We start from the raw sequence: 20,847 nt of genomic DNA on the forward strand, positions 1-20,847 counted from the left end.
TGGAAATTATTGAAAATTCAAAAAACTTCTGCATTACTATTTTATATTCTTCCCCCCTTCAGATTCTTCTCAACAAGTTCCATCAAATAATCCTCTAATAATGAGGAACAATTTTTAATTTGCTGTTCACACTTAAAACATAATGGCTGAATCACCTGCTCTGAACCCTCTCTCATTAGCAATTATTCATTAGGATCAGAAGGCTTTGAGATAAAAGGGGTCTTAGAATCCATCTGTTCCATCCCTCCCTTTGTAAAAATGAGATGATTCAGGTCCAGTGGTTTGCAGTAATTTGTTTAAGATCACGGGAAGTAATCTAGCTTGGATTTGAACTCAGGTCCTCAGATTCCTAGTCCATTGCTCTGTTACATGACATAGCCCTGAGAAGTGGAACTCTAAGGAAGGAGAAATCTGCTTTGGAGGAGCTTCTAACAAGAAAAATGATCTCCACTCTGGGGAGAATGGAATCCAACAAGGAGGAGGTTAGTTGTCTACAGAGAACATAGACCTATGAGACTGATAGAAAAATAATTAGGGAAAATGCTCAATTGAAGAGATACTGATCTACAGAAACAAATGCTAGCAAGGTGGCTCAGTGTAATTAAATGTAGCCATCCTATTGGGCAGCTTTGGCAGCACAGTGAATAGAGCTCTGTGTCAGGAGTGAGGAAGACTCATGTTCCTAAGTTCAAATCCAGCCTCAGACACTTACTGGGCAAGTTCACTCTGGGTGAACCTGGGCAAATCATTTCATTCTATTTATCTCAGTTTTCTCATCTGTAAAATGAGCTAGAGAAGTGCATTTGCCAAGAAAACATAGTCTTTTTAACTGTAAAATGAAAATATTACCTACCAGTTGAACTATGCCCAAAGGGCAATAAAACTGTGCAAACCCTTTGATCTACCATTACCACTACTAGATGTGTATTCCAAAGAAATCATAAAAAAGGAGAAAAGAGCCATGTGTACAAAAATATTTATAACAGCTTTTCTTTTAGTGGCAAAGAATTAGAAATTAAGGGCATGAAGTCTGGAAAGTCTTGCATGAACTGATGCTGAGTGAAATGAGCAGAACAAGGAAAACATTTTACATATTAACAGCAATATTGTGTGATAATCAACTACGGACTTAGCTCCTCTCAGCAGTTTAGTGACCAAGGACAAATCTGAAAGACTTTTGATGAAAAATACCATCCATATCCAGAGGAAAAACTGTGGAGTCTGAATGTAGACTAAAGCATACTATTTTCACTTTTAAACTTGTTTTAAGTTTTTCCCCCACTTTTGTTCTGATTTTTCTTTCACACAATGACTAAAATGGAAATACATTAAACATGACTGTTCATGTATAACCTGTATCAAATTACTCATTGTTGTGGGGAAAGAAGTTGAAAAAATACGCAACTCAAAATATTATAAAAGAATGTAGAAAAATATCCTTGAATGTAATTGGAAAACATAAAATAAAATAACATTTATGTAAAAAAAGAAAGAAAACTGCAAATGGGCTTGCATCTGAATGAAAAACAACTCAACAACAAGAATTTCTCTGTCTGTCTGTCTTTTTCTTTTTCTCTCCCCAGTGGGACTAGCTAGGAAAAAAAAAAGATGCAGAAGATACAACAGAACAGCTTTAGGTCAGAAATCAGAAGCAGGGAGAGAGGGTTCTGGATGAGATACATTAATAGATTAATAAGGGAAATTGTTGAAGTCCCTTTGAAATAAAACTATCATGAGATTGGGTTGATTCATTTGCAATTTGGGAGACAAGGGAATAAATTTATAATTTATAATAAATAAATTTAGAATTCTAGAGCCTAAGAATATGATACTATTATCCACTGTAAGAAATGAACAATATTAGAGGGAGATGTGCTATCAAGTTCGCCTAGCGCTAAAGGGTCAGCAATCCAGTTCCCACTAAACATCCTGTCCAAATGAGAAAGATTTCATTTTTCCCCTCACTTTTAGCCATACAGCTGACTCTGGCCTTCAACTGAAATGAAAAATAAATATTTATCTAAGTGTTGGCTGCACAGATGGCAATGAGACTATCTCTGAGGAAGGAGGAGAGAAGTTGGACCAAATTCTTCTTCATTCAGAACTACCCGATTTGAGACTCTTAGAGCAGCCAACTTTCCCAAGATACCCAGAATGTGGGGCTGGTGAGGAACATTTGTATGTAGGGGGATTCTGAATCCCTTAGATGGGTATAGATAACCATTATCTTCTATGGATAAAGAGTATGGCATTTCCTGTGGGACAATAATCCCTTCCTGATTTCCAGAAGCACATTCCGTTTCCCAGCATTTTTGAGAAGCCTCAGGCCTAGTATGGGGGGGGTATTTTTGTTAGGGGTGAGAGGTGAATTGAGAGAGCAGCTGATAGAACTAAAAAAAAAAGCAATCAAAACTCTTATCCAAAGTTCTTTTGGATACTTTGATCCTGAGCTCTTTTGGGGAAGTGGGGGCTACTCTAAAAGGAACAGAGTAGGGTCCCCCCAGGTTGAGGGAGGATAGGATTTTATATTTAGTAGAGCCAAGAAGGGACCTTAGATACCAGAGATGCTAAGTGATATGCTAGCAAGGAGACTGTGGGAAATGGGGTTTGGGGTGGAAGGTGGGGGACATTTGAGCAAGGAGATAGTAAACCAATATGTTATACTCAGTTTTTTGAGATTCCAAGTCTGTTGCCTATCCAAGCTGCCTTTCCCCAGGAAAGGGAGAGAATATGTTGAGAAAACATATAATGGTGTTGAGCCACCTGATTCACTTGCTTAACTAGACTGAATTGGTAGGAATGTTAGGTTGAGATTTCCATCAACAGAGAAGATGCTAAGGGCATTTTGGGAACTACAGATTTGTGAGGCACATCTTGTTACCAGGTGTTTTAATGGAATCAATAAAAGATAAAATCATTACCAAATTAGGTAATTATAAGTGATTGAGGGAATAGCTGCCATATTTTTTTTTATAAAGAGAAATAATATTTAAAGATAAGTGGTCTTTAATTTATTTAAACATTCAAAAAGGTTTAGGCAAGGTTCTAGACCAAAGGCTATTAAATAATCAACAAACCACTGGGTTATTATTGCTATTATTAGTTTAACTTTATAAAGTGCTTAACAGATTAAACAGCATCCATCAGCTCATTTAATTCTCACAACAAGCCTATGAAGGACATGGGATCCCCATTAGGAGCCTAAGTGACAGCCCCCCCCCCTCCAACCACTGACTCATTTCCTGAGACAAAGCTTGAAGGTCTCCAATCTTCAATTATTTTCTTAGTATTTTTCCCCACTATTTCCCTATCTTTTCCCATTTTAACAATGAGGACACTGCAAAGAGACTTGCCTGATGGCATAGGTTGGCAAAGTTGGGATTTGAAGCCCTATTCCTTTACTCTGAACATAGCAATATTTCCCAATACTCCAAATTGGCTTAGAAATAGAAATAAGGGTAAATAAAAATTAAAAAGATACTTTTCTAAAACAGAAGTGTGGGATGTTAGCTTTATAAAGAAACCTTAAGAAATCATTTTTGTTGGGGGTGGCTAGGGGGTGCAGTAGATAGAGCACTGGCCCTGAAGTCAGGAGTACCTGAGTTCAAGTCTGGCCTCAGATACTTAATAATTACCTTGCTGTGTGGCCTTGGGCAAGCCACTTTAACCCCATCTGCCTTGCAAAAACCTAAAAAAAAAAATCACTTTTGTTGTTTGGTCATTACAATCATTTTCAACTCTTTTGACCTCATTTGGGGGTTTTTGCCATTTCTTTATCCAGCTCATTTTACAGATGAAGAAACTGAGGTAGACAAGGATAACTGACATGTCAGAGAATTGATGACAGAGAGGGGCAGGAGATCTGTTTTGGAAGTTGTCTATACACATTATTTGGAAAGGACATTTATATATATTATTTGCAAAGGTCTATCTCCATTTTTACCCAACCTTTCAATCCTGCCTTCTCCATGAAGCCTTCTGAGACTATTCCAGCTCACACTGATTTCTCTCTTCCCTGAATTCTTCTTATACTGGTAGACAGATATTTTCCCGCAACATAGACTTGTTCTCATAATTTCAAGGGTGCTAGTTTTTTCTTTGGCTAGATTCTATTCTCTTTGAGGCCAGGAACCATTGATATGCCTTCACACAATATCTGGTATCTGATAAAAGCACTAAGCTATTCTAGGGAGTGAGATAAGATGCAAAACCCATAGACATTCAATACAGGGAGGAAAAATGACTTATGATCCTTGTCAAAAGGTAATGCATTTAGGGAAAGATACTGTGAAAATAATTAAAATGGATGACTTCCAAGCTTTGTCTCGGAAATGATCTGGGGGTCACTGTAGAGAATCTGACCAAAGACAACCTCCCTCCGAGTGCTGCCACAGCCAGGGAGATCCATAAAAGTTTGGTCATCATCCAGAAGAATGCTGCATGAAGAATTAGCTGGCATAAGAAAAAACAAGGTAATAGAGAAAGTTCAGAAAAGAACAATTGAAAATATTCAAAGGAATGGAGATACTTCCTTATGAGGACAGAGCAGGATAATCTGTTCAAGAAGATGAAGGCTGAGCAAGTTTAAAAAACTATCAAGAGTTTAGATAGGGAAACATTGCTCTTAGGGTAGATAGCCTGAATATCACCTTGCTCAATAAATCTCCCAATACTAGGACCACAGGGCAACTTTTAAAGTTGGAAAAAACTTTAATAATTTGATCTAAATATAGGTCAAATAAAAAACAAATATGAGACTACTTGAGGCAGCATAGTGAATAGAAAATTGGCCTTGAGGCTAGGAAGATCTCCCTACTGATACATAATGAATACAATCTGAGGCAAATCTTTTTCACCTCTTAGGACTTTAGGCAACTCTCTGAGAATATAAGTTCCAGAGAAAGTGCTGGCTTGCATTGGGAGAAAGAGTTTGCTTTATTAATGAAATCTCCATCTATATTACTGGACACAGTGGGTAGCAAACTTAAGGAACTCTTTGCCACCATGAAATCACTTAAGCTGAAAGTATAAATAGGTTTGAGGGCAGTTTAGTCATGAAATGCAAAGCCATAATAGGCTATAAAGGAAGCCTGGATGGTGCTGAGGTATGCCCTTGAGAGCATGGAGGACAACCATGCCCTCCCATCCCATACCCTTGGGTCTTCTTTGCCAGAGACAGAATACTAGGCAAGATGAGTTCCAGATCTGGCCTGAGAGAGGACAGGAATATTCTTACTTGCTGAATTGCTACTAACACCCAAGCACTCAGCTCAGAGGTGGTCCTTGCAAAGGACTCTTCTGAGCTGCTCTTCAAGGAGAGAGGTTATAGGGAAGCTAGGCAGCTTTAAGGTCAGAGGACTGGCCCAGGAGTGAGGAGGACCTGAATTCAAATCTGGATCTAGATATTTACTTGCTATATGATCCTGAGCAAGTCACTTCATTCTAACTGCTTCCCCCCAAAAGAAGAGAATTTATCAGCATCAAACTAGAAGCCTAGCTAAGAGATGCCAGTTCCAAACCTGGAGACCCCATTAAATTAAAATGTGCCTATCCAAGCACAGGGTAGTCAGACCCTTCTTAGTATCACAAAGACTTTGAGAATTACTCAACCTATAAACATGAAAATGAGAAGAGCTGGCAGAAAGATAAAGGTTAATCTCATCTAATCCTTAATGATAAGAAAACTGATAGAACCAGACTTAGGCCTCCCCAAAATCCAATACCAAATCAAAAAGTGAATAGAATATTGGGCCTGGAGTTAGGAAGACCTGAGTTGAAATTCTGCTTCAGTCATGTACTAGTTATGCGACCCTTGACAAATTACTTAACCTCTGTCTACTTCTCCTCTATAAAATGAGGATGATAATAGTGTTTATCTCCCAAGATTGCTATGAGGATCAAAGAGATAATGATGGGAACTGATAAAGCTCTAAAGATAAAGGTAAGAAATAAAGGTGAAATCTGAGCCCATGTCTTCCTGATTCTAGGTCTAAGACTTTTTTTTTCTAACTTGAAGTCTAAGTTTCCATCCAGGGTAGTTTTTCTAAATCCATTCATTTATTATTACTTTTCACCACTTTTTTTTTTTTAGGTTTTTGCAAGGCAAATGGGGTTAAGTGGCTTGCCCAAGGCCACACAGCTAGGTAATTATTAAGTGTCTGAGACCGGATTTGAACCCAGGTACTCCTGACTCCAGGGCTGGTGCTCTATCCACTACACCACCTAGCTGCCCCCTTTTCACCACTTTTCTCAAGAATAATGGGGTAAAAAGTTCCCATCCCAGTCTAAGGAAGGAGCCAACAAGATTTCAGACAAAATACACAAGAGAATCATGTAAACATAGACCACTCTGGCAGATTTAAAGAAGCAAGTGGTAGGGGCAGCTAGGTGGTGCAGTGGATAGAGCACCAGCCCTGGAGTCAGGAGTACCTGACTTCAAATTCAGACTGTGTGGCCTTGGGCAAGCCACTTAACCCCACTGCCTTGCAAAAATGAAAAAAAAAAGCAAGTGGTAGTAACAGTGGGTGGTATGAAGGGTGGTCCTTGAAGGTTCTATGTGACCAGGACTTAAAAGAAAAGGCTTGGGTTCTGGAATGCAGAAAGAATTTAAAGCCAGAAAAATATTTTAAATAGTAGAAAGAGAAGATGAATAATTTTCGAAGGCTAGGTAGTAGAATTTCCTTTTGGAAATGGAAAATTCAGGCTAAAAGACCCCTGGTTCTGCCTCACTCCTTTGCATAGCCTCTTCCTCACTTAAATCCAATTCAGTTGCATGTCACGTGGTCACCTCCTTGATGTCATGGTCTTCTTCAAGAACAAAGGACAAACATCATAAATCAATCCTTTCTCCTTGTTCAATCTCTGCTTTGAAAATTGAGCTCATGATCATCTCAGCTTCTGCCCACACCAAACCAACTTTCTCCTGACATCCCTTTACTGCTAACAGTATCACCATTCTCACAGTGATCAAGCTCAAAACTCAAATACTTCTCATTCTTCACTTGCTTTTATTCATATCCAAGTAGTTATCAAATCTTATGAATTCCAGTTTCATGATGACCCTTGAATTAGCCTTTTCATTTCCATTATTCTTGCTACTCTCCCCCTTGTTAATGCACCTTATACAAGGTTATTGGACCAATCTTCCTCAACATTGATATGCCCCTGTTATCTATCTCCTGCTCTAAAATTTTTAATGACTCCACAGTCCCTCTAGGACAAAGCTAGTCATTGAATTCTACAGCCAGACATTCAGGTCCTGGCTGTCATTTGCCACTCCAGCCTAATCTCTCATTTCTCCTCTTCACAAACCTCCGTACCCCAGTGTGTTCACAGTGCCATGTCATTGTCTTTGGCACTTTGTCTGTGCACTCTTGTATGTTACTTATCTTACATATCTGTCCTAACTTCCAGATGATACATAAATCCTTTGTGGGTACACTATTATACTTCTGCTCTCCCAAATTTTATAAAAAGGAGGTGGGACACAAACATTAGGGGGTGTGACCTTGGCCAAATCTCTTAATCTCTTGGTACTCTAAGATTTCTTGCATTGGTAGAGTTTCCTATAACAATAAAATCATAGGTCTTGTCACCTTCCCTATCCCATACAACCAGAATGTATTATAGGGAGAACCTGAAATTCAAGTCCTGACTCTAGGACCATCTTTCTATCCACTAGAGTTAAGGGACCCTTCTTAAGGGTTTTGAATTGCAATAGGGGAATTGAAGACTAACAGACTTTGGAAAGGATGTTGCCTTAATATATATGATAACTGGAAGCAAGGGATTCTTCCCATGTTCCTTCAAGTCACAACATTCTTTCTGATGGATATGCTGAAGGATGGGGAGAAAGTTGACCTCTATGTCCCTCCAACTATATTCCATATATTAACAGACCATATAAATGAAGATTTAGCATGATATAGGAATAACATGCCCCCTAGCAGAACCATACACTAGGACTTTAATGAAACACTGTGGGAAAATGACAATATGATGATGCCTGGTCAAATCATAATACTATAATCCCATTATAACAAAATTCTGCATAATAAACATAATTTCAAACCTAGATTTTTTTCACCCATATATTCCATGTTGTGTTGGATGTAACATAATAATTGACTTTGTTATGATGAAATTTGGCATAGATCATGGCATTACTTTTTAAGTAGTCATAGGATTATAAGGATAATTAGAGTTTGCACTAAAAAATGATTTATAGACAGACACTTACTAGTGTGTGACTCTGGGCATGTCATTTGACCTCTGTCTGCTTCAACTTCCTCATCTGTAAAATGGGAATAATAAGAGCATCTGCTTTCTGGAATTGTGTTGAAAATCAAATGAGATAATATCCAGAGAACTCTTGGCAAGCTTAAAGTGATATTTACATTTGTATCATTATTAGTGTCATTATTTGGGCTCCTAGGTGATGCAGTGGATAAAGGGCTAGAGTCAGTAAGACTCATTTTCCTGAGTTCAAATCCAGTCTCAGTCACTTAGTAGTTGTGTGACCTCGTGCAAGTTGCTTTACCCTGTTTACCTCAATTTCTTCATTTGTCAACTGATCTGGAAAAAGGAAATGGCAAACCATTCCAGTTTCTTTGCCCAGAAAATTCTTGGCCAATGGAGTTACAGAAATAACAAAAACCAACTGAACAACAACAAATTATTTCTATTTAAGTCTGCAGTGTACTTCTTGTATATTATCCCATTTGATCTAAGGGTTATTATTATTCTCATTTTAGTGATTAAGAAATTCAGACTGACTGGGGTTGCAGGGGTGTTAAATAAATAGGTCTAGGGTAACATGCTAGTAAGTGTCTAAGGTAGGATTTGAAGTCAGGTCTTATTGATTTCAAGTCTGTATCCACAGTCTCATGGGAACATAGAGGCAGCAGGGTCCTTAGTGGATATCTCATCCGAGATGAGCTGTTTTTCCCAGCTCTCAGGGTAGAATTCCTCACTGGATTGTATAGAAATTCCCAGCTAGATCCAACTCTAATCCAGAAAATCACAGAAAAATCACAGTATTAGAGTTAGAAGGGTTAGAAGGGCTGTCTAGTTCAAATACCACATTTTACAGAAGAGAAAACTGAGGCACAGGGAGATTAAGTGACTTGGCCCAAATCCCAAAGGTAATAAATGGCATGATCAGAATACTCCCAGTTTTCTACAAAAATAGGTAAGTCAGGGGTTCTGCCTGGCTTTATTTGCTAAAGCCTGACTAACAAAGTCAGTGATTGAATCTAAGCCAGTTATCCAAGCAGGTGCTAACTAGAATATTGCTTGGCATGGTTAGTCTCTCTCTCATCTTCTCCATTCAACAGATGATGGAGATGAACGGGTCCTGCAGTCACATCATCAGAGACAATTCTAGCAAATATAGCCCTAATTGGTTGTGCGAGCTTAGATGAATCCTCCATTACTTGTGAGCTTCTTGAGGGCTTGGACCATTTTTTTTTGCTTCTTTTACTATTCCCTAAAACTTTAACAAAGTGCCAGATGTTTTTATAGTAGATATTGGATAAATGTTTATTGACTGATTATTGATTGACTTCACTTTTCTGGATCTTAATTTCCTCATGTGTAAAACAGTGTGGTTAGACTAGATAATGGATAAGGTCTATTTCAGTTCTGAAATGACTAAGACTATGAACCTATGATATAGATATCTTAAGTGATGTACTCCATTTATTAGGGTTCATTCAACTGTCCACCTCCCCTAGATACAAAAAAATGTGAGGCCAAGAAAGGCAGGTACCTAGTCAGTGAAGTCTATATGTGTTTCTTCTCAGAATAATATTTTTCAGTGTGTAAAATAAAATACATAGGACTACAAAGGAAATAAAGTATGGAGAAATGCAGTTATCAAAAATCTCAAAAACAAGTTCAAGAACACCAGGTTAAGAATTTTTGAGCTTCTCCTACACTCTCATTTGAGTGATGAGAACCCAGAGACTCAGAAAGATGATATGGCTTGCCCAAGATCTACTGTAAGTTGGCCTCTCTCTAACTCTCTTCTTTACTCCTTAACTTTCTTTGACTTAGCTCCCCTTTAAGACCCTCTTCTAAGACTGGCTCCTCCACAATTTATTTTCTAACAGGGTTTATTATATGTAAACATATATTCAAAGCAGTTAGTATTTGCATTTACAATTTTAGGTACTTTTAGGATTAGATCTATTTTACATGGGGGTAAATTTTACTTTTCCACTTAAAAGTGCAAAAGAGCCTTGGTCTGGTCAATAAAATGACTTTTCAATACTTTTAGGCAGCACTGAGTTTAAGCATTGTGAGGAAGGAACTGGCAAAAGGACAAAAATATACATATGACTATGATGTGGACATTGCCCTCATAGAATTCTTTATCTAGTAGTTATCCTGGCCTCAGACTGGGTAGGTTTTCTTGGACAATGACCCCTAGTCATCTTGTGCCTCAGTTTTCTTTAGGCTTACAGGATGTCACAATGGGCAGACTTGGATAATTTCACCTGATGGAAAGGCATGACTGTCTCTATTTGGAGATATCAGAGTGATCAGTGCCAAGGCAGGAGGGAAGGTTTGGATTAGATCTGATATAAAAAGTTTTCCAAAGGTGAGGACAATTAGGTCTCCAGAATGGAAAACTGAGGAAGGCTATAGCATCTACTCACTGCCCCACTAGAATATGTCAAGGCTTTTGGAGAAGCAGGGACCTGTGGAAGCAGGGTGGTGAATAAAATCATCTCTGGAGGATTCTGCCAATCTAGGAATACCAAAGTAAAGCCACTGAGTTAGTATTAGTAATAATGATAGAAAAACAAACTCTTCTCTCCACCAAAGCATCTTTATCCCAAGTCTCTTCCTGCCTCATGGTTTGTGGTTTAAAGCTGGACAAGGGAGCTGCTCTTGTTCAGTTCCTCATTCCCAGTTTTCAATAGGTAAGGAGGAATGGTGAGGGGTACAGGAGAGAATGGAGGTAACTGGAGGAGAAGTATGGTCACTGATCAGGGGAGAAACACATGTAGTGAAGGAAATTTTCTATACTCTTAGCCTTTACCAGGACCCAGATCCAGTTTCTCATGTGGCTACCCCTCCCTTTGCTCTCCTTATCCAACCAACTGACAGAGAAAAATGTGCCTCTATCCACTACTGTCCTCTTCCCATTCCCCACTGCCAGGAACAGCCCAGCCCCAGCCCCTAGACTGTTATTCTAGGACCCTGGTGGTCTGCTCCTCTGACAACCTCCAGAGTAGGGTGTTGGGAATCCTGTTTGTCTCAATTCTCTCTTTTTCTCCCAGGTCCTGGAGTGAACAAAATGCTCCCAATACAAATTGAGGGTCTGGGGACATCATCTCTCTCACCTCCTTTCACCTTTCCAGGTGGTAAGAACATAATCCCAGACTCCTCCTCCTTCTACTTTCCTCCTTACACACCAGAAGGGGACAGATGGCAAGATATACACACAGCCCCACCGCTTTTCTCCTACCATTCAAGAATGTGAAATACCAGCAAACAAATGTCTCATCCAAATTAGGAAGCAAGCCGTGCTGCCTGCCTCTGTGTATGCCAGAGGGGTGTTTTGGATTTTCTTCTACTCATTCATCCCCTCCCCCAAACCACAAACACAGAAGGACCTGTGCAGGCATTGCCTTCCCTGGACCTCTCTGTCTCCCCCACCCTTTCCCAAAGCCCAGGGTTGTGACCTAAGGCGCTATTAACTCAAACACAACTCTGCCTGCACAACAACACCAGCTCCTGCTCCCTGCGGCCTCATGTCACTACGTATCTCCCAAACCCATAATACCTGAATACTTAAGCTACCAACACAGCCCATATCCAGAGTATTAGTCAATGGGTCTTGATTGGGGGGGGGGGGTTGAAGGACATGTCTATGCTATGGTGATGGGAAGGAGAATCTGCCAACCACTCGATGAGAATGCTACCAGAGCCAGGACTATCCTGCCATCCTCCCCACCCTCAGCATAATAAAACATGTGCCAGGGTTCCTTGGAGGTGATCTCTGTATTTTTCCAGGGGTGAAGGGTCACAGCAACAGTAGCCCAATAACTCTTCCTGGGACTCCTGGCTTCATGTCTGCATCTTGCAGCTAACTGACACTATGGCAATGACCAATAGATGGATCAGTTTTCTTGGGGTCCCCAGAATGAGTTGAGATTAGCCCTCTATGTAATCTTCTCCTCATCCTCCCACAACAACCCTATTTACCTTCCTGGGCAAGGGTGATGAACTTAGTAGTCTTGAGGGTCTTGCCATCTAGTGTCCAAGTAATAGTGGCTGGTGGCTCAGATACAACCTGGCACTGAAGGAAAAGTTTTTTACCCTCTGCCACACGTAAGTCCTGAAGTTTCTCTGTGAAGCTTGGAGGAGTCCCTTTACGTTCTGCAATTTTATCACTATTCTGCGGTCCGATGCAGGCCCGTTTGCAGTTCACATCATTGACAACCTCATGCTTAGGCTCCTCTTTCCCTGCCTGTTTAGGGGGTTCCACTGGTTGGGTCTTCCCCACCAGCTTCTTGGTTTCAGTTGAGGTGGCATTCCCAACAGATCTTGGGGTATCAGCTAACTTGGCATCCCCAAAAGGCTTCTGGGCTTCAGCTAACTTGGCATTCCCCATCAGTCTGGTGTTCTCCACCAGCTTGGCATTTTCTCCTGCTTTGGCATTTAGGGATTCAGTGTTGGCACTGCCATTCTCTGCAGGTAACTTCTTTTTGTTGCCAAGCACAGAACGAAAATCTGGGGTAGCTGGTTTGGGAACGACTGCCTTCTCCAGAACAGGGGCCTTGGGACCCCCCTTTTTGGCTAACACGGAGCGGAAGTCAACCTGCTGGGGGCTGTGCACCTTCCTCTCCTCCTCTGATAGTGTTTTTGGCTTCACTTGCCGCTGCAAGTTGGCGCGGAAATCCATCTGCTCAGCTGGGATCTCCTTGAGCTCTTCCTCTGACAGGGTCTTGGTGCACACCTTCTTCCCCAGGAGGTCTCGGAAGTCCAGCTGTTCCACTTCCTGCTGTCGAAGTCGATCCTCGGTGTGCTCCCGGGTCTCTACTCGCCTCTTCAACACCCCCCGCACGTCCTCACCCTCCTCTTCAGGCCTCCAGTTCAGCCTGCTGCCCAGGCCTAGGGGTCTCAGTGTGCCATGGTGGTCAGCACCACTGCCAATGCCTCCTCCTCCTCCGGCGAGTCCTTCACAGCTGGCAGGCTCCTTTCTCCTACAACCAATGAAGGGAAAATAGAAAAGTAGCAGGAGGAAAAGGAGTTGGGTAAAAAAAAAAAATACAACGTCAGGGGAGAGCAAATCCCTGAGGGCGGGAAGGGGGAGAGAAGAGGGATGGGGCTGGCCTGGCTGTGTTTATAGAAGGGAACAACGTTGGTGAGAGGAGCTTGCCTGCCTAGTTGCTTTATTGCATCGGTAATGACTTCAGTAGCCATATAAGGGTGTGTGCAAAAAAAAATATTCACCCCCCTCTTCATCTCCTCCTTCACCCTCCCTAATTCCCCTTTCCAATCTCTCCTCTGTTCCAGCAGCTTCAGCTGGAAGATGCGAGCAATCTGTAGGGCCACATCTGAAGGGACTGGGTTGAGCCGCTGCCAAGGCAGGGTCTGGGAGGGCAGGACTGGGAACCAGAGACCAGTAAAAGAAGAAATAAACCCTGACCCCAGCCAGTTCCCAGGGAGCAGTACTTACGGTCGAATGGGGATGGCCTCTCCCAGGGCCCCAGACGGGTCCTCTCGAAGCATCAGGGACACCTGGCAGCTGCACTCTCCCACCCGGTTCCTGCAGATTTCAAAGCATATCCCTAGTTAAAGGGTTTATGGCCTCCAAGCCTCCCCTTCCCTGGGTTGTGTTGGGGGGACAGTGCGTGGATTTCTGACCCAGCTCCCATGAGAAGTTGGGAATGGTTGGGGTAATTGGAAGCTTAATTTGGGGGAAGTGGTATTTTGGAATGAGCTCCAGTCCCACTTCAACCTATGCCCCATTCTTCTCCAAAACCCTAAGATAGAACTAGTTGTCACTTTGTCACCTCAAACCTTTTCATCATCACCTCATTAATAAAGCTAATTTGTTTAGCTTTCTTGGATCATAATAAGAAGTCTAAATGAAGAGAGAGAAGAGATTAGGATGGAGAACTGCGCCTCCCCCCCACTGCCTCTTCCTCATTACACACATTCTTCTAACTCAGTTCTCAAAGCTATGCATCATTCCCAAGGGCCCCCTAATTTCATAAATGGATACAGGCTCTGATGGAAAAGGAGATGAAGGAGACTTTTGTGATTAAAAATCTCTCAGTATTCAACTGGGGAAACTGAGGCCAATCATGACCTAGGAACAAATGGGATTAGAACCAAGCTTTTTCCCTCCTCATCCAATTATCTCAATATGCAGAAGAAAAGGATGAGAAGGGGAAAATTCTGAGTCAGCTATTTGATCCTTCTGACTAACTCTTTACTCTGAACACCCCCATGTTCTTTTATTGTAAAGAATTCAATTCCTTACTGTGTTCTATCACATCCAAAACTTTCCCAACTTAGTAAGTTAAACACTTCCTCTATCTCCTGTCCACCTAGTGTCCTCATCTTGGATCTGTTTCTATTACAAAGCAGCTCAAGTGTTACTTTAAGTCAATAGTAGTTTTTATGTTTTTCTCTGTAGAGGAAACTTTCTTCATGCTCCCTTTCAATGACACCCATTAGAGATGCTATTAACTCTTCCTATGGTACCTATGGATAGCTCTGTTCCCATAAGCAAAGAGGAAGGAGGGTGAGAAAACCAGGGTGGGAGGTAGGGAAGAGGTAGAAGAGTGGACCAGTATTATACCAAATTGAATATTCTTGAGTTTCATCATTAAGTTCCTGTTAACAAGTTCTCTGCCATTCTCCCCAGAGCTTTGCTACTTGATGAGGTTTCTAAGTCTTGACTAGCCAAAAGACACTGTGGAGTACTGGTAAGGGCAATGAGGATAATGCAGAGATATCACCAAAAGCATGATTAAGACTTCTCCATAGAAGTAAGTGAGCATACATTGTTCACAAAGATAGACATTTGATCTTTTTGTAAACCCAGTTTATTTTATTTTATTTTATTTTTTAGAGCTTTTGCAAGGCAAATGGAGTTAAGTGGCTTACCCGTAAACCTACTTTAAATATACATTTGTCAGAGTCTATTTGTGGCAGGTTTATATTTTAAGAATAGGTAAATATCCCTTACTACTCTATTCTCATTTAGGATTCTTTCCTAAATGGTGGAAGGTAAGCATATAAGAGCTGGGGATACAGGACAGTGAAATTTAGGCAAAAGGGAATCATTGAAAGGGCAGGGCAGATATAACCTGCCTAGCTCATAAGGAAGGAGCCCCAGTATTTGAGACATGGCTAACTCTTCATATTGTATGACTAGAGAAGGGGAAATCCAGAGGACTTAAGATTTCAGAGTAAATTCTGCTAGAGAACTACCAATCCAGAAACTTTTTTAAGTCTCCAAGCTCCAGACTCTTAGAGAAGAGATCAATGCACTGCTTCAGGAAGCAAACTATGAGATGACTTTTCATGGTCCCCCAAATGGTTGCCATCACCAGAGTTCTGAAGAGCAGGGGATGTCCCTGATGTCCTTTCTTTTTTTTTACCTCTTTACCTTTATCCCTTAGATATCCAGTTTGTGTAACAAGGGAGACCCTGGAATAGGACTGCTCAGCATGACCTGCCCTATTAAAGAAAGAGCTCTTTGAGTTCTATGGGCAAAGCAGAGTTGTAGGAGTTGAAAAGAAACATGAGATGTGCAATTTAGAGAATCTACTCAAAATGCTTACATAGTTTATTTGTTCCCAACCTGTGGTAGGGCATTCTGAGCTTGTATTGCTCTGATCAATCATAGTCTAATTCACTGCAATTTGACTCTAACACAGTGATGACATTTTGGTCCTCTTTGAGAACAAAGGACAAGAATCAACCAACCAGATATCCAGTATCCTAGTCTTGTTCTTCTGAAATAGTTCATCTACCTCTTCTGAGGATATTGGGGAGTTCTAGCTTACTAACTTAAGAACCCTCAAATACATGAATAATCATTATTATTATACTGTCCCACTGCTGCCAGAAGCCCTCTTCCCATCATCTCCACTCAAGGAGCCACTGTCTCCAGCACCTCTGCTCAACTCCACCCTTACTGCCAGAACTGCCAATCTAGAACCATTCTCTCTTATATTGGCTAGCTTTCTCATTCTCACTCTGCCACTAGAAAGGTCAAGGCTACAGTCAAGGGGATGACAGGAAGATCAGAAACAAGATGAATTTCAGAAAGAGTCATTTTAGCTCAGTATAGCTGGGGGGGGGGTACTCAAGTTTAGGGGGGAACCCAGACATCAAAAGGACTAAAAGGAACTTGGGAAGACTCAAATTTCGAGGCTCTACCCTTCCTCAAAGACTTTGGGAGCTATTTAGGGCTTTTTAAAAACACTATTTCAATAATCAAGCACGCAATCCATCCCTTCAACAAACATTTAGGGACCTGCTATGGGAAATGGTGTGGGTGATATATGTAGCTAATTAATCTTTCCTTGTATACCTCTCTATTGGCTATAGGACTCTGGGCAAAACACTTAACCTTTCTGTTATCTAGGTAATTTTCTAAGATTTTAAGTTACAGAGAAGATGCTGGACTGCATTGGGAGGGAGAGTCATTTCTTTTTTTAAGTTCAATTTGATTTTTTTCAATGAATAAAACATCTGTTTTCACTCCCTCACACCTCCTCCCTCATTCCCATTGAAAAGACAAAAAGAAAAACAAAACTCTAATAATAAATAAATAACATATTCAAGCACAACATTCCTGCTACAGCTATAACGAAAAACCAAAGTCTTATTCTGTGCCATGGAGGGAATTTCTTCACCAAGGAAATTCTGTACACTTGTGATGTCCAACTTTAGTGGGGGGGGGGCACTAAAAGCATAGGATCCCTGTAGGTGGCATATTGATTACTTAGAAAATCACACATGATTATACATTTCTTCTAAAACAAATGAATATATCTAAACATTGTGGGCTACATGTCTAGTCTTTGACACCTCTGCTCTACTCTGATGAAGTCACAGATCCAGTCTGTGCCTTTCAAGTGCCAAATGGGGATGGTCAGAATACAAAGCCATCTCCAGATTTCAAGGACAATTTCAACCTCTTAATGGATTTAATGTCCCATTAATATTCTCTTCTGATGCCTCAGCAGGGTTTGAAAGTGACCCTGAGCTCTGGAAGGTCCAAGAGTAGGCAGGTCCTGCTGTAAGACAGAAACAGGTTGGGTATGGACTTGGCAATAGGCTGTATCTGCCACTTGAGAAACACCTTGATTAAATCTAGAAAAACCCATTATCAGAAGATTGACCCCCAAGTAGATGGTTTTTTCCCAGGCAAAGCAACTCATGAAAATGACCAGTTAAGACACGCAATGGGTTTCAAATCTGCATGGATCAGAGAACACCCACATGGTTCCAGGCTCTAATCCTCAAAGTACTGAAGCAAGCATGGATTAAAGAAGCTTTTGTAGCCCCAGGGATACAGGGCCCAAGGGACACTATTTATAACATCATTCCTAAGGGAAAACTCACTCTTAGTTTCTAAAAGATGACTAATGAATGGGACATAATGTATTAGTAAAGCAGGGATTGCTTGTAAATGAAGAAGGTGTGAATCACTAAACAGATATTTTTTAAAAGAGCTAGGTAACCTAAAGGAATCTCTAATAAGCAGAATGAAAAGTTTTGGTTATTTTTCAGTCTTGTGGGACTCTTTGGTGACACCATTTGGGGTTTTCTTAGCAAAGATACTGAAGTAATTTCCCATTTCCTTCTCTAGTTCATTTTATAGATAGAAAGCTGGGGCTAATAGGGTTCAAGGACTTGCTCAAGGTCACACAGCTAGTAAACTAGCTCATATTTGAACTCAAGGGGAGTCTTCTTGACTCCAGGCCCAGCTCTCTACCCTCTGTACTATCCAGCTCTCCTAGAAAGCAGTTTAGAATAGTAAAGTCACAGTGGTCATAGACCACATTCTACTCTAAGACAATGAGGTGCTGACCAATATTGGTAAAGCAAGTTTTGTCTCCTGAGAGTTCTCTATACCAACTAAAGACCCTAAAGAAAATGTCCAGCTCCAAAGCAAATTGAATTAGTCCTGTTTCTAATCACTCTGCTCTGGAAAGAACCATATAGGCAAATTTTTAAAATGGAAATTTATTGGCCAGGGTCAAAACTTCAAATATCTCAGTTAAAGTCTAGATATATCCTTTTGACCTGACCACAGTAAGCACTTGCAAACCAGGTACAGAAAGAAAATGTGTGTGTGTGTGTGGGAGGCAGGTTGAGAAAAGGGCTTTTTCGTTTTCACACCTGTAGACTGTCTTGCCTTCATAGCAGGGGAGGGGGAAGGCTCTGTGCCATAATTCTGACTCTAATGTACACACAACCATATCTCCTCCCTCCTTCTCCCTTCCCTTCTATTCTGAGCTCGACTTCCTGGGACAGCTAGACACCTTGAAAGGCATTCTGTCCCAACTCAGTGTCTGACTGATTACCACCAGCAAGAACAAAGTCGAAGTGGAAAACAATGTCTGTGCCAGGGAGAACTCTCCCTGGGAGAACTTTCCCCTGAGTGGCTTCTGCTCAGTTTGGGCTGTAGCCAGGGTCAGGGTAAATGGGCTTTTGAATGGATGAAGAGGTATATTTTTTGGGTGGGGGGTGGGGGGAAGAAAACAGTTGCAGGAGCACCCCAGGTCAGGACAATACAGTGAGGGTCCTGACTTCCTAGGGTACCAAATGGAAATCCTCCACAATGAGCAAGACTTGGGGGCAGCTAGGTGGTGCAGTGAATGGAGCACTGGCCCTGGTGTCAGGAGATCCTGAGTTCAAATCCAGATGCGGACATTTACTAATTACCTAGCTGTGTGACTTTGGACAAGTCACTTAACCCCATTGCCCTGCAAAAACCTAAAAAATAATCATAGAAACTATGGACAAGGCTTTTCAACCCGTCTCCTGATTCTATACCAAACCTATTCTGGATTAGCAATCTTTCTGGAAGCACTTGTCTTTGCTTCGAAATTGTATCTCTTGCTCAGTCCATCTCAAAGATTATAGCAACTGATCGGCTTCCATATGCAAAATCATAGCCTTGTCCTTTTTCCAAAATTTCTAATGAAAGCTCATCTCTTCTTGGAGACAATTCTACATTCAGAATGTTGGGTATGCTATCAGACACAGTTGCTGTATGGATTGATTTTGCCAAATTGAGTTTTTCCTTTCCTTTTTAATCTTTGTTACTAGAGTGAGGGTTTCCTTGAAAGGGAACAAGGGATATATATAACTAAAATTAAATATGATATAAAAATGAAAAGTATCATTTTTTTAAAAGTCCATCTATCCTCTTTTGGAAGGGTTTATTTGAGAATGATCATCCCAGAACAAGAGTTACACCTTACTTTAGCTCACTGTATTTGTCCATTCAGGCAGATAGGTTCAACTTCAGTTATCTATACCAAAGAAGGTAAGCAGCAGGGTGAATAATTCCAAAATCCTTATTTGGTTTTGGAATAGACTATATTTTATATTTGATTTTGTTATAATCAGGTAATAATTTCCCCTATCCTTCTGCCCCCTTCTTGAAGATACTAAGCATAGAACTTTGAATTAAAAGGGCTTTGAGGGGACGAGAAAAAGGCCAGCAGAATGGGGATCTTGAACCTGGACCAGGTGCCTAACACAATGCAGGCAGGGCCCTTCTAGATGTCCACACCAACCTCAAACATCCAAGGCTAATCAGTCTGTCACCATCAACCCTGAGAGAGAGAGAGAGAGAGAGAGAGAGAGAGAGAGAGAGAGAGAGAGAGAGAGAGAGAGAGCGAGCAGGGAGCTTTTTCTTCATTAACTTCAGGCACATTTTTGGATCACACAACCAAGCAGTTGTGGAGTCATATAGATTGTTGGGAAGACTTAGGTTGGAATCATGCTTCAGATTATAGCTGTGCCTTAGGCAAGTCACTTAGTCTCAGTTTCCTTGAGCATAAAATGGGGATAATAATTCTCTCTACCTTTTTTGTGAGGATTAAATATGATAATGTATATAAAGCACTCTGTAAACCTTAACATGCTATATAAATGTTAATTATCATTAGTTTTTTCATGAAAAAGGCAAGACAACCAAGAGATGGAGGTGGGAAAAGAAAAGAGGAGTTCAATTACCCTTCCTTTCTCTTCCTTACCTCATTATCCCCTCTTCTAAGGAAGACAAAATAAAAGGAGAAATAAAACTGTAGGATAAGCATTCTCAACTACCAGAAAATGATCATCCTTTAAAGATCCAGGACACACCATTTCCTTCTCTTTGGGTTCAGAACTCTGTAGTATTTTAGAGTTGAGGGAGTGCGAGAATGAGTCAGGGACTAGGAGAGAGACTTACTTGAGTTGGATCTCGTACTGGCCAGCATGTGAGGGTTGTACGTTCTTCAGCACCATGGTGAAAACATCTTCATTCTGCAGCACCTCTGAGTAGCCACTGTCTTTGGTGAGCACCCGGCCATCCCGGAGCCACTGCACAGCAGGGAAGGGGTCCCCGGCAATGGCGCAGGAGATGAGGACGTTCTGGCCCCGGGTGGCTGTCACCGAACGAGGCTTGCTAATGAACCAGGGCTGAGTGCCATCTTGAGGCTCTGAGAATGGCCAAAGGGTGATGGTTCTGAGTCAGCCATGTTGGTGGGCACTATTTTCAACTTTCTATCATAATTAGTGGGGGTGAGACCAAAACAAAATGGATACCTGAAAGTGGTGCCTACTCAAAAAAAAAAAACGCATTTCTAT

The 20,847-nt window shown here is 41.1% G+C and overlaps 1 protein-coding gene across 4 annotated transcripts in view; it reads right to left on the reverse strand.

Annotated features, from left to right (window-relative positions):
- The window catches only part of MYLK (myosin light chain kinase), a 410,235-nt gene that overhangs the window by 117,582 nt on the left and 271,806 nt on the right, over window positions 1-20,847 (reverse strand). For 3 of the 4 annotated variants that reach the window (XM_074214675.1, XM_074214673.1, XM_074214672.1), the window contains exons 14-17: window positions 20,450-20,699; window positions 13,694-13,783; window positions 12,217-13,217; window positions 8,240-8,293 (exon numbers count right to left, since the gene is read on the reverse strand). In XM_074214675.1, coding sequence (XP_074070776.1) covers window positions 8,240-8,293; window positions 12,217-13,217; window positions 13,694-13,783; window positions 20,450-20,699 — 1,395 coding nt within the window. The remainder of the gene's footprint in view (window positions 1-8,239; window positions 8,294-12,216; window positions 13,218-13,693; window positions 13,784-20,449; window positions 20,700-20,847) is intronic. The other variant, XM_074214674.1, reaches the window with a different exon arrangement.

The sequence above is a fragment of the Macrotis lagotis genome, chromosome 1, assembly GCF_037893015.1.
Source record: "Macrotis lagotis isolate mMagLag1 chromosome 1, bilby.v1.9.chrom.fasta, whole genome shotgun sequence".
Taxonomy (NCBI): domain Eukaryota; kingdom Metazoa; phylum Chordata; class Mammalia; order Peramelemorphia; family Peramelidae; genus Macrotis; species Macrotis lagotis.